At 42.9% G+C, this 14,275-nt stretch overlaps 1 protein-coding gene across 1 annotated transcript in view; it reads left to right on the top strand.

The window, feature by feature from the left end:
• Positions 1–10,761, top strand: part of LOC126652258 (serine/arginine-rich splicing factor 11-like) — a 45,234-nt gene extending 34,473 nt beyond the window's left edge. Inside the window, exons 8-10 of the mRNA XM_050338936.1 lie at positions 6,276–6,312; positions 9,856–9,985; positions 10,553–10,761. Of these exons, the coding sequence (XP_050194893.1) occupies positions 6,276–6,312; positions 9,856–9,985; positions 10,553–10,761 (376 nt within the window). The remainder of the gene's footprint in view (positions 1–6,275; positions 6,313–9,855; positions 9,986–10,552) is intronic.
• Positions 10,762–14,275: the final 3,514 nt, after the last annotated feature.

Genomic DNA, 14,275 nt, shown 5'->3' with positions numbered 1-14,275 from the left:
CAACTTCCAGTCATTCGGAACCTCCCTGATTAGCCAGGACTGATGATAAGTGATGGAAAGCAACTTAGGAAGCTCTTCTGCCAGCTTGTGAGTATCAAGTATCACAGCAGGTCACTAACTGCTTCCTCCTGGATTTCAGGCAGTCTCTTCTGCTCCCTATCCTTGTCTACCAGCTGAGGGGGCTGGTTGCCCTGAGGATTACTGGTCTTACTGTTGAAGACTGAGGCAAAGATGGTGTTAATTACCTCAGACTTTTCTTCATCTTTATTGCCCTCCCATGTTAAATAAAAAAATGGAGGTTTTCCTTGTTCCTCCTTTTGTTGTTAATGTTAACTTTTCATTATCCTTTACAGAAGTGGCCAGATTCAGTTCTAACTGAGCTTTCACCTCCCTAATTTTTTATTTTTTTTTTGCATGGCCTAATGACATCTTTAAACACTTCCTGAGTTGCCTCCCCCTTTTTCCAAAGGTGATACATCCTCTTTTTTTCCCCTAAATTCCTGCAAAAGCTCCTTGCTTAGGCAGGCTGGTGATGCCTAAAATCAGGTCTTTAGACAAAACCCCTAAGACTCAATTTGTGAGTTTCAGAAGGCAGCATTCCCTTTTATTACGATGTTGGATGCACAAGAATCTAATTTTTTCAGAAACATGCATGCCTGAGTTACAAAAGCCTCTTGTTTTTATTTAGTTACCTAATAACAATTCAAAGCTTTGCCTAATACTGCTACACCCAGTTCCAAAACCATCCTTCCCACAGTACAGCCCTCACCACACCCCTGACATGCCTGCTGAATTTGAGTCAGAGGTCCCAGAAGACCCCTATCTTCATCTCTTCTTCCTCTTCCTCATCTCCGTTGACACAGTATGACACCTTCTGGAAGGTTTCAAGGCTCCTGAGTAGCTTTGACTGGTTAATAAGGTGTTATGTCTCTTTCTCAGTACATTTTCACAGATAAAGAAACCCTTTACCTCATTCTGTTGAAGCTCTTAACAAAGAATTATAAACATAATTTTAGGAATTTTGTACAAAGGTACTAACAAGTTACATGAGAAACCCATACAATATAGGTTTTATGGCTACACCAGTCTTCTTCCCTGACAGTTAATCTTTCAGCACATAGGGACAGCCTGCTCCTGTGCCTTTAAGATTTCTTTCTTAAAGTATGTCCAGCATTCTTGGACCCCTTTGTTTTTAATGGCTGCTTCCCAAGGGACTTCCCGAATCAGTGTCCTGAATAGGCCAAAGTCTGCTCTCTGGTAGTCCAAGATAGAGGTTTTGTTGATCCCCTTCCTTCACCAAGAATCAAAACCTCTATCATTTAGTGGTTGCTATGCCCAAGACGGCCTTTGACCACCACATCTCCTACCACCTGTAAACAGCAGGTCTAGTGGGGCCCCACCCCTAGTAGGCTCACTTAACTTCCTGTCGTAGTTGATTTTTTCTGCACACTCCAAGAACCTCCTAGACTGCCTCCTCTCCGCTGTGTTGAGTTTCCAGCAGACATCCATCAGGTTAAATTCTCCCACAAGAACAAGGACTGACAATCATGAAACATCAGCCAGCCACTTATAGAATAGTTTTTCTACCTCTTCATCCTCATTGGGTGGTCTATAACAGACTCCCACCAGGATATCTGTCTTGTTGACCTTCGCCCTGATTCTCACCTTTAGGCACTCAACCTTATCATCACTATCCTCAAGCTCTATACAGGCAAAACACTCCCTAATATACAGAGCCACCCCACCTTCCTTGCCTGTCCCTTCTGAAGAGCTTGTAGCCATCCATTGCAACACTACAGTCCGGTGAGTCATCCCACCACGATTCCATGATGGTGACTACATCATAACTTTCCTGCTATCATTTCTTCTTGTGTATGAGTGACTGATACTGGCAAAGGTTGGTTCTCTGTTTTTGCTGCAGTGCCTGTTGCCAGGGTTGGAGTGTCTGCAGTGCCTGTTGCTGGAGTTAGAATAGCTAGTGTCATGTCATGGAGTTTGGAATATCCATACTGCCTGTCATTTTCTCATCAGATCTAGAGACCTTCTTTTCCCCCCGAGAGGACTGAATAGTTGTGGCAGAGTAGTACAGAGAAGATCCTTGGTCAGGCATGAGAAGTATGACACTGATTACATGGATGATTAGATTTAGTGCTAATACAAATACAGTATCTAAATATTGCCAATGCAGTATATCATATAAGCAGGTCTAAAGGGTTATAATATAAGCAAGTTTGGCTAGAAACATGCAGGTTTACAGTCTTTGGCCTCGGAGAATACACAATTACAAAGCAACAAAGCACCTATGGAGCTACTTTAGGATTTTATCTCCATATGTGACCAGATCTTAATGCTTTTACACTGATAGGAGAAATAGAAACATTACTCACAGCATTTCGATATGGCCAAATAAGGAACAATATAATCTTAGAGAAGTCCCTGAGAATTAGATAAGGGATGTAACTCAAGCAAACAAGATGTAAGCTGAACTCTGTGTACCTAGATAAAATAAAAAACAAACATTACAATTTTTGTGGTAAAACACATTGACACTGTGCTTGCTCAAGAACCAAAGAAGAAGAACCGGAAGGACCAAATAAGGACTTCCTATAAGGGTACAACTATGTAAAGCCAAGTAATGAATATGTATTGAGTGAGAATATCTAATGAATATATAAATAGTATGTGTAATAAAACGCCCTGTCTTTCTGTCATTTAGCATGTTCGATTAGAGGAGCTGTCTCCAAACATCCAGTGTGCTGAATAAAGAATGCCCTTTTTAACACCTACAAATTGGTGTTAAGGAGTTTGTTTCTCCTGCTTTTTTGGTATCAACACACCTGTCCAAAAGTGAGTGTTCCCTGTCTTTGGTCTGGACATACCTTGCAGGCATCCCTGCCCAGTGAGGGGGAGAGAGTATCCATCTGGAACCTGCCTGCAACTGTGGAAGACCAATTTACCCAGTTGACTCAGTCTCCAACAGCATTTTATACCCTTTTGCAGGCCAGTATGTACCAAAGTCAATCACATTCATCACAGCTCCCCCATTTCTGGAATGCATTCATTATGTAACCATCCAGAGAGTTCATCCTACCCTAATTCCTACCTGGTGTTTTTATCTTAGGATAAATCATATTGCCTATCAGGGATGGCAAGGGAGAGGAGGTGTGTGTGTGTGTGTGGAGGATGCACACGAAGACCCGACTATCTATCTTGACTATCTTTCATTGCCATCAGATTCCACCCCATATCTTTTGGTCACATTTGGCCATTTCTCATGGAGTGTCAATGTCAATGCCTCTTGCCTCCATGTGTGTAGAAAATGGCTTCCCAAAGGTGATAACAAATGCTAAAATCAAGTCAATTCTACTGCACACGATTAATATATTGACAATTTAGACTAATACTAACACAGCAATACTGAAATACCTGTGGCCTAACACTTAGCCCTTGCAATTTTATATGCACCTTTTTTCATCATACTTATTTTAGTAAAACATAAAGAGTGACATTGGATTACAACAAACACACAAACAAATGTTAATACAATTGCAAAAATCAATCCTATTATTTTCCTGAACCAACTCCCCAGGTCTGGTAACCAGGATGTAAGCCACTTCCATGCTGCAGCAAAACCCAAGGATCCATTTGTACTCCATGCAATATTTGTACTTGTTTCCAGATCTCATTTAAATAATGTGACACTCTTACACCTTGATCTACATACATACAGGTGGTGTTTATTACTGTGCACACTCCCTCTTGTAAAGCTAGTATTGTGTCCAATGGCATTCTATCTTGGATAGCAATTTTAGCCAATTGTGAAACTTCCTCTTGCAGTGCTATTATGGCATCGGCTGTTTTATTTCCCATTATTTCTATTGTTGCTGAAACATTGATTAATACCTTCTCTATTTCATTAACACCTAACCAAAGGACTGGAATGAAGTTGGTTTGTTTATCAGTGGATTGTGTGTTCTCTTTGTCCTCTTCATAAAGGTTCGGAGAAATACTCCTTCTTTATTGCTTAAGTTTTTTACCATAGTCATGTTAGGGACTACAATTACCAGAGTACAAATTCCAGACCAGTCCTGTGGTAGAACCTTTTGAGCTTTCATTCCACATATCCAATACTATCCTTTTTCTGCAGGAGCTAGCCAATGCTTAATGAAACTTTGGGAACCAATTCTCACTGTATTTGTACATCCTGAATACTTCTCTACAAATGTGTTAGTTTTGTAATCTATTTTTCCTCAACCCTTTGGAGGATTGCATCTTTGTATACATTTGATGTAAGGTGGGGTGATGTGGGAACCAATTAAGCCAGCAGCACCAGCATTCAGTTAATTAGGATCAAAAAGGAGTGTTTTGGCCTTGACTGGTGTTTTTGATAAAGAGAGTGCTGTGTTCTCAAAGCAAAAACCACTTTGAGTGGTCTGCATCATAGCATGTGTTTTTCTCTCATGGTTGATCCCAGCCACCACGTGATGCGAGGTGAATGTGTGGGATCAAGGCACTCATTTAGAACGATCCTGGGAATTCCAGTTAACTAAAAGACAAACACTAGGTGCTGTTTACAAAGGAACCATAATAAAAGGGGAACGCCAGAAAGATTGGCGGACAAATCCTGAAATCAAACTCTGTGTGGTGGCAGCCTCATTTCTTTCAGCATCCATAGGGTGGGTATAGGGGTTACAAATTCCCATTCCTGAATGTTTTTTGTGTGATAATCAAAAGAAGTGTTTACCCATAAATTTCTCCACGAGATGTTTTGTGGGACTGGGATTCCTATTAATGGAACTTCCTTTGTAAAATGCTCTGGGAAATGGGTGTAGATCCAGCAGTCTGTCCTATTGATCATCCATATTACTCTTTGAACTAAGGTTTGATGCAGATTCTCGTCCCATGGTGAGATCTGTGGTAACATCATGTTTTTCTTATTTCTGTGTCCTTTTGTTCTTGTGATGGGATCCATCACTGTCAGTTGCAGTCCAGTGACTCCTAGTTGGGTGATGACTGTAGAAATGAACATCAGGATTTTCCACTTCATTCTGCTGTTTGCCACTCTATGGGTACTGCAAAGGAAAACGGGAAAACTACTTGTGCCATGGTAAGTGACCCAGCACAGTCAGGTTAATGGATGGGATAAATCCACCTGTAACTGATGTGATGTAGGGGTTAACAGCGGGTCTGTTAGCTCCCTGGAAGAAGAGATTGACTTGGCAAACTTTCAAGTGTATTCTTGAAGATAAGTAAGTCTTATACACAACCTAATTAAAGAACAAAGACAGACTGTAAGTTCTGGGTGTGAGAATTGCAAGCTTAACCTTGAACATCTCCAAGTATCTCATGATTACTGCCAAATGTATAAAATAATGAATAGCCAATTAAAACATTGTTGCTTGCTTACTGTTTGCTTACTGCTTGCTTGCTGCTTTGAGAAAGATATAAAAAGGAGCTGAGAATAATAAAGATGAGAGCTTTCTTATGTTGCCCTGAATCAGCCTTCATAGCTTTTTACTGACAGTCATGATATAACAGTGACAATGTGATGAATTGCCCCTGAGGAATCCAGGGCCTTCCAGGCCATAGGACCTCACTGATGTTCTAATATCATGGGTACCTGGCCTATTTTTGGAAGGTCTGCCATTACAGACTGCCCCAGACTTATATCACAGAGAATTGCTTTCCAGCTTCATTTTATTGGGGTGACTTTGTCACTTGGATTTGGGAAAAAAGCCCTAGTTTTGGGGGTTCTCCATTCTCCCTATCCATTGTTTAGGCGATAAACTGCCTGAGACAGGTCAGACAACCAGTGTGCCTGTTTCAAGGGCAGTCGTTTTTTAAGCAGGCCATTGGCTCTTTCCACAATCACATTGGCTCATGGGAAATATGGTGCATGAAAGGTCCACCGTATTCCTTCTTTTCTTGTGCAATTTTGTATGTCTTCTTATGTAAAATGGCTACCATTGTGACTTTGAATTTCTTTTGGAGTAAGAAGATGATCGAATCAATTGTTTAACACTCCCACAGTATTAAAACCAGTAACTTTGCTTACAGCTGTTGCCATGACTAATCCTGATACTACCTCAGCTCCCACCAAAGTATATTTCTTCCCCATACCGGGTCTCAGTGGTCCTATGTAATCAATTTGCCATGTTTTCCACAGAAGTCTGTCAGTTTTAATATGCAGTAGGTCTGCTTGAGCCCGATGATTTCTCATCAGCCTGAGTTGGCATTCTAGGCACTTGCTAATGAGTCATTTGCACATTCTCTAGGACACCAGCCACCCATGAACCCTACGTTCATGGTAAAGTATGTCTCGCCCTTGATGCCCTCCTCTGATATGGGCCCATTCAGCTAGCCTTTCCCATCCATCATCAACTATTTTCCCTGTTTCATCTGACTCTGCTATATCTATTTTATTTACGTGGGCTAGTTGGTCAGCGTATGCATTCCCTTTACTGGCTGGATCATTTCCCTTTCTATGTGCCTTTACCCATCTTAGGGTGTGGTGGGTTGACCTTGGCTGGATGCCAGGTGCCCACCCAACCACTCTATCACTTCCCAGTGGGACAGGGGAGAGAGTAAGGTGGAAAAAACAACTTGTGGGTTGGGATAAGGCAGTTTATTTAAAGAAAAACCAAGCAAAAGTTTGCATGCACAAAAGTGAAGCGAAACATAGAAGGGTTTATTCTCTATTTCCCATCAGAAGCAATGGTCAGCCACTTAAAAGAAGCAGGGCTTCAGCATGCATAACAGTTCCTCAGCAGGCAGCCATTGGAGACAATGAATGCCTGCCTTCCTGCTCCTTGCTTTAGTTTTCATATCTGAGCTTACATAATATGGTAGGGAATATCTCTTTGGTCAGTTCGGGTCAGCTGGCCTACTTGTGTCCCCTCCCAGAATCTTGCCCTCGATTGGGGAAGGAATGTTACAGTACTGATTCTGTGCTCAGCAGTAGCCAAAACACTGGTGTGTTATCAACACCCTTCTAACTACCAATGCAAAGCACAGCACTGTGAGGGCTGCTATGGGGAAATGAACTCCAGCTCAGCCAGACCCAATACACAGGGCTAAAGGCCTTTTCCATCCAATTTCTAATAACTCTTGCCAATCCTCTTTCTGCCATACACTTATGTTACTCACTTTCCAATTGTTTCTTTCCCAGAACATTATCCAATCAGTGGCTCCCTTATACACTGCCTGTATCTGTGCTTAATTAGACACGGCTACTGTTGGTCTGTGTTTGACCCAGACACCTGTGAGAGTTTGTTTTTTTCCTGCCAAGTTATGAGAAAACAGGCACTGATAAAGGAGAACTTCATCCTTGAAGGCAGCACTTTGCATAAACTAAAATTAATTGGTATCTCGCTATTGGCTGATGGCCCACCAAGGGCATTTGAAGGAGAAAATGAAGAGGAGGGTGATGAAGTAAGCCCCCAGACTCATTTAGGGAAGAGCCACCAAGGTGTATCATGCAGTCGCAGGGAAGTTCCATTGTACACACGCATGTGCAGAAAGGGTACCACTTACATAATGGGGGGAGGGACCTAAGGCCTCTAGCTGGGCAGTCATGGCCACACCGGCCCAGGAAGACATCACCAACAAATTGGATAAAAAACACAGGTGACTTGTGCTCGGGGACTCAAGCTTCATATGAAGGAGAACGTTGCCTTTTGTGGGAACGCCCACTATCTTGTGAGCCTGCTGACCCTCTGAGGATGAAGCCTCTGCTATGGGGAATTCTACTCATTCTGGGTCAGTAAGACAACCTCATAAAACACACCTGCGTGAGTGGTGGTTTCACTGAGGGCTTATTTCCCTCCTCTCCTTTCCTGTCTCTCAGCTTCTCGTTTTGTTGGCCACTTCTTTGTAATAAATATTGTGGGGTTTTTTGAGCTTTCAACGGTGTTTTGGTTTCCATTTCAGCATCCCTCCAAATCCTCCCTGGAACACTGCCCATGAATCGCAATAAATAGCCTCTGCTACTTTATCTCTGTCTTCCCCTGCAATCATTATGTCATCTATAGACAGTTATTTCTGGGGGTACTATAATACTTTCCATCTCTGTAGCTAAAGCACAATGAGCCAATGTGGGTGAATGCTTGTATTCTTGGGGGAGTCTATTGAAGGTATACTGTTGCCCATTCCAAGTAAATGCAAATTGATTCTGTTCTTCCTCATGTAAAGGAACCATAAAGAACACGGCTTTAACATCCAGTACAGCCATCCATTTGTGACCCTTGCTTTGTATCTCATTATTCAGTGTGGCTATATTCTGAACTGCAGCTGCTAGCAGTGCTGTATTGGCATTTAATTTTCGATAGTCTACTCTTAGTCTCCAGGTGCCATTTGGTTTCTGACAGGCCACAAAGGCAGGTTATAAGGCAAATGTGTTTTGTGCACAATTCCCCTGGGTTCCAAATTCCTGATTACCTCTGACGTGCCTGACTTTGCAGCATTAGAGATGGGGTATTGTCTATGGTTTACTACAGCAGAGACTGGTAATTTAATTAATTTCTTCAGAAAATAGACTTCCGCCAGATTGATATCCCTGGTTTTGTGAGGCTGGTAATCATTAATATCATAGCCAGAACTCCACATTTTTCCTTGATGTCACCACTGTTTTCCTTTTAGAATGTCTAACCCCAATATACTCTGACCAAAAGGCCCTGTCACTGCAGTTATTTTAGTTGATCGCTTTTCTCCTGGTAAGTGGATCATAGTTTTAACAATGTGACATTTAATGGGATTATTCCCTAAGCCCACTGTTGTTTATGGTTCTCTCATTGCAGGTCAGGCTTAAGGTCCTGACATAAGGTCTAAGAGATACCTCAGCTCCTGTATCTAGTAGGAAAAGAAGGTTCTGTCTTTGGGATCCTACATGTAAGTAGATAACTGTTTTTTTTCTTTACTGAGTTCTAAACTATTTCTAACTATGCAACACAGTGAACCCATTCCAGTCGTTACCTTCAGTTTTTTAGCATTGACAATTCCTTTTGCAGAGGTGAATGGGGACCCTGAGGATTGGGCAATTTGAGGCTCAGGGGGGGCCTTTTATTGTGCTGAATCTATCAACCATTGCAAGTTCTCATTACTTTGCCCATGCATTAAGTCTTAGGGAATGCTTAAAGCTCTTCCTTCTCTCCATAAACGATTTTGTTCTTCATTGAACCTTGGTGTTCTAGTAAGTGACCCATATTTAACTGGGAGAGGGGCTGGTCTTTCTAGCCTTGCAGCTTGTACAGCCTTAGTATTTCTGGATTCAAACACTAAGCTGTATATGCTGATGGGGTCATAAGTGAAATTAATTCCTTTTCAAACTTAATTGTATTATCCCAGGTTGCTTTTTTTCAATTTCAGTGCTCAAATGGCCCTCATCTCCTTCCTTTACAATTGATTCCAAAGTAAATTGCATCCACAACTGAGAAGCATGTTAAGTGCAGAATGTACTATAGTTACCATATTGATTAGCATAAATAGAAGAAGTGTGTCGGGGCCTTAGCAATTCTGCATGATTATTCTGAGTTCTGAAAAGGTCAGGAGGTAACGGTAAGATAAATAAGAAACGGCTTGCTGCTGCAGGAATGCAGGAGTCAGCAGAAACAGGATGGGAAAAACAGTGATAACGGAAACGGTATGCAAATGTGGGCTTCAAAACCACAAATCGGTGGGTTACCTAGGGCGCGTGGACAGTGCGTGTTGACCAATCGCAATGGCGTGCTGTGCTCGTGTTCGCATGGACAGGACTCAGAATAATATAAATTGTACAGCTTAACAATAATAAAACTGGATTTGAACTTGCATCTTGTGGATGTGTGTGTGCTTCTCTCCCGCTCGCTTGCCTGCCTGCAGCATCTGGTGAACCCCGACATACGTGCTTGGGGACGATCGAACATCGGACTGCAGAGCCTGCGAGGATCCTGCTGCCAGCGAAGTTATAGCTGGGCGTCAGGAGAAAGGCAGATCGTGCACGGACTGACTGGTGAGTCAGGAAGATAAGCAGGATGAGATTAACTGCGTTAGCAGTGGAAAAGGTGGTTGTTGATAGCCTAATGAAATTGGCTGATAAGACTGACACTCAGTTGCCGCGTTCGGCGCTGATAGATTTACTATGTTGGTGTCACCGCCGTGGATTTTTCTCCTCCACGCAAGATATATATAAGACTGAGACGTGGCAAAAGGTGGGGGAGGACTTGTGGGAATCGGTACAACTTGGAACGAAAGGGGCAAAGACATTAGCAAAACTTACCATACTCTGCGAATACTGATTGAACGGCTACATGGCGAGGCGTAAGTCGCCGTGGCTGTTAAAGCTGCAGTGCGGCCTCCCGATAGCTCTCAAACAAAGGTAGAACGCGCGGCTGAAATGCAGGGTGTCTGGCCCCCTCTTGGAGACTCCCCTAATTATCCTCTGTTGACATGTCCTGTCATGACTAAGGCAGAACAAATAGCGTGGGGTTTAGATGACGAATTACCACCATGGAACCCCAGTAATGAAAAGCAATTGCCTGAAGTACAAATCGAAACTAAAATACCGGGGTCGCCTCAGATCGCGATCGAACAGCCCCCACCCCCTCCCACCTCAAGCAGTGTGCCCTAAGGACGGACCGAGACGGGAGGGCGAGGCAAGATAAAGGGCTGCTGGAAGACACGGGAAGGCAGAGGCGCCCGGAGCACTCCCCCCCTCCCCGCACCGCTCCGCTTTACAAAGGACGGCAACTATGGAATTCCGTAAAGCCCGCCCACGACATTCTTTGAACTTTTAAAAATGTTTTAACTTGAACAAGAGGCAAAAACTATGTTTGCTTTGCAAGTTATAGCTTCACTACAGCAGTCACAGATAGAAGACACGGAGTTAAGCATTGCTACTCTAAGACTGAAAAACAAATGCTTGTGAAAGTGGTGTCTAAAACCTTTCGAACGCAGGAGCTTCCTAGGGCTGTTGCTGCTGTGTTAGTTCAAGAGAGCCTGAGTAGCTTGAAGGGAGCGCAGCTATTCCCAAAGCAGCTCGGATAGCTCACTCACTAAAGCACAGGACTGTGAATCCCTGGGTCATAGGTTCAAGACCCACCGTGGAGCGAGGGGCCGGCTGCGGCTCTGAAGTGTCCTTTTTTCTCCATGCAGGCCCTCGGTAAAATTGTCTGACTGCTCTCATTTGTTTCTGCACAGTAACTACTTAGAACTGATGGAACTTTTAAGAGCAACGGTTTGTTAAGCTTTTGTTAACAGTGAAAACAACTGGAAGAGGCAGATGGACAGAAACTGAGACCTGAATACACCCCAGACTGCGGAGATAGCAACATCCAGAGAGCACAGAGACAACATCGGCGGAGGAGAGCCAGCACAGAGCAGGACGCCTAGGCAGAACGATGCTGGGAGCAGAGTGAAGGCGGGGCTCCTGTTGATGCGGCTGCGCCGGGCTGCGGAGCCGGGACACTGCGAGCTCTGAACCAGAGCGGGGCACGCTGCTGCCTACGCTGAGGGAAGTCCCGGAGGACCCAAACCTGCAGGGCTTAGCACTTGTGGTGTTAAGACAAAGCTGCTGAAACTGCAGCTGATTAAAAAAAACAAAAAAAAAAAAGGGAAAAAGGGAGACCTTTCATGTGCATGGTGGTGTTTTTCGCAGAGTTTGTCACAGATGACAGAGAAGTGGAACTTACTGGGGAATAGTTAAAGGTTTACGAGGTCTATAATTGATCCTGGTTACTTGGTTAAAGTGATTTTGTAATTGCAGATTATACCTTCTTTTCTTTTCCCCCTTTCTAGCATTAGGTTAAGATACATTTCAGGTGGGAATTTAAAATGTACACAGATGATTCTTTGTCCTTTTTTTCAGTTCACCTGACGTTATTTCTGTTATACTGCATAGCTTTTGGTATTCTAAAGCAAGGCTAACTCACTCAGAGATCAAATTATTGTCAAAAAGCATTTTACACACCAAGCATATTTTCAAAACAAAAGAGGGGAGGAGAATATGCATGTACATAAACAGGTCCTGGATCAGTAATGGATCTCATTTAGGTTTGTTAGGCCTTTTTGTTTCCTTGTATTGATTCCTTTTCAGGACAGGTGGAATTGCTGAACATGACCACCAGAGATGGCAGACTGAGAAACACTGAGAAGCCAACAATACTTAGGAATCTGAGATGTGTGGTTGAAATGAAAAATATAATAAAAATCCCAGCTATGTGTGAATGAAGGATGATTGAGGTGGCCACCTTCTGAATGACTGGGAAAAAAGCTGTATGAGGGAAAAAAGCTGTATGAGTGAAAAAAGCTACGCAGATATCTGTGTGTGTGAACTTAAATACTTAATGAATATTAAGATTTTAAGAGAATGTGTTATATAGATTTAATTATGGTAAGTTGATGCTGCTAGCCTTCGGAGATTGGAAGCAGATATTGAAGATATTGCAAGTTAATGCTGGTCAAAATTGACTAAATGGTCTGTTGGTAAATATCAGGATGGCTTTTACCTATAATCAAGACAAGTGTGCTTGTGTTGTTTTAACCTCTCTGATCATAGTAGGCCAAGCCAGGAACAAAGGTGGATAGTGGAACAGAGGTGGAGTACACAACATGAATATGACCGAATCATGGCTCAAAATGACACCAAGATCCTTGATTGGTTCTGTAACGAAAACTTGTGTATCCCTAGGGGGTGGATGGTCCCTCCCCAAAAATATGGATCGGGTTTGTTTTGCGTTTTGTTGCCTAAATGGCTGTGGGGAAAAAAAGACTCCAAGCCAAATTAGGTAGGAGATAAGATAAGGATACAAAAGTTTTAATGAGCCCCCAGGCTTTCTGGAATACCCTCAGCACGCGCGCTCCCGAAATACAGATGTCCACAGTTTTTATAATGATTTTTGCCCAATCCAGTCCAGCCACCACCCAGGTTCTGCCCCCGCCACGCCTCTTGGGAATTGGGTCTGGGGGCGTTTTGGGACCCCCTCTTCTTCATCTTCATCTTCCTCAGAGCACGTAATGTCCTTGGAGGCCTTCCAGAATTCTAGGCCTGAAGGTTGTTGGGTCTATGGCTGTATCTTGTTCCGTAGGGTTAGGGTGTTCTTCTACAATTCTACCTTGAAAAAGAGACTAAACAGGCTATGGAATTTAGGGAATTGATATGGGAATGGGTAACAGGGGTTTGAGCTGGTGTGTTAAGGGTAAAGGGATAATATGCTGCTACTCTAAAATCTACATTTACTACATAACTACTTCTAAGGTCTACAAAAATAAAAAAAATTAAAACATCAGAACTCCAAGGTATCAGTCCCCCCTTTAGAGACTGGACAAAACTCAAAAATTTTGTCCAATCTCTACTACTTACTTTTAATCACTTTCCAAAAAGATGACCAACATCTACAACATTGGTTCATGCAATAAGCTATTACACAAACACTAAGTATGTACATTACCAATAGAAACAGTTGTTTAATCCACGTCCAGTTCGGTAACCATGAAGTAAGTTTGTGGAGAGTGCCTCCCAAACCCAGTGAGACATTGTCCAGAGATACCTGATGTAGAATTTTAGTTTGATTCCGAATTGCAGCCAAATTCATAGTGCAAATTCAGTACTTACTTTCACAAATAATATCAGGTGCATTTTACTAAAGCTAAATGTAAATTAGGCTCCAAACTTAATTCATAGTTTTTGACTGTACAGATAACATGTACAGCAGAAACAGTTTATGCCACATCTTCTTCTTCTGAGTCGGGTTTTGCTTTGCTGTTAGTTCTAGGAATTGAAGTTTTTTTCACTCTGGAGTAATGAAACTAGGGTCCTTTGTCAGTAACTTTGACAGCAGTGAGGGAAGTCAGTAGGACTTGGAAAGGTAGAGCCGGTGTTGTTTCTGGCTTGAGCATGATGCTTACGGGTTCTGCTCGCTTGGACTTCCCAGGATATTTGTTAGTCCACATTAAAGGGGTCACAGCATTCTCAACCTCTGCGGGGATCTCTCCGTGGTTCTCCTGTATGAAAAAGGTAGCTACCTCGATATATTTAGTGTTAGGGGTGATAAGTTTTATTCTCCCCCCTTTAAGGAATTTAATTAAGAACATATCGTTAGAAACTTCTGTGCCTGTATCAGTAAACTTTAATCTGTTCCTCTTCCGATGCTGTAATTCTAAACCTTGGTCCCCCCCTTTCCCCGTAGGATAGGGCGGTGCCGAAGGGATGGGGGTGGGTTCGTCCCCGCCCCTCATGGCAGAGCTGGAGGGTCCCTTGTCAACCGGGGCAGGGACCCCGGCTGCAGACACTGCCCCCGCTCCT

This window comes from Myiozetetes cayanensis, unplaced genomic scaffold (assembly GCF_022539395.1).
Source record: "Myiozetetes cayanensis isolate MyiCay16 unplaced genomic scaffold, myiCay2020 scf73, whole genome shotgun sequence".
Classification (NCBI taxonomy): domain Eukaryota; kingdom Metazoa; phylum Chordata; class Aves; order Passeriformes; family Tyrannidae; genus Myiozetetes; species Myiozetetes cayanensis.
The sequence above is the reverse complement of the archived record's forward strand: the minus strand, read 5'-3'. Positions and strand labels throughout refer to the sequence as shown.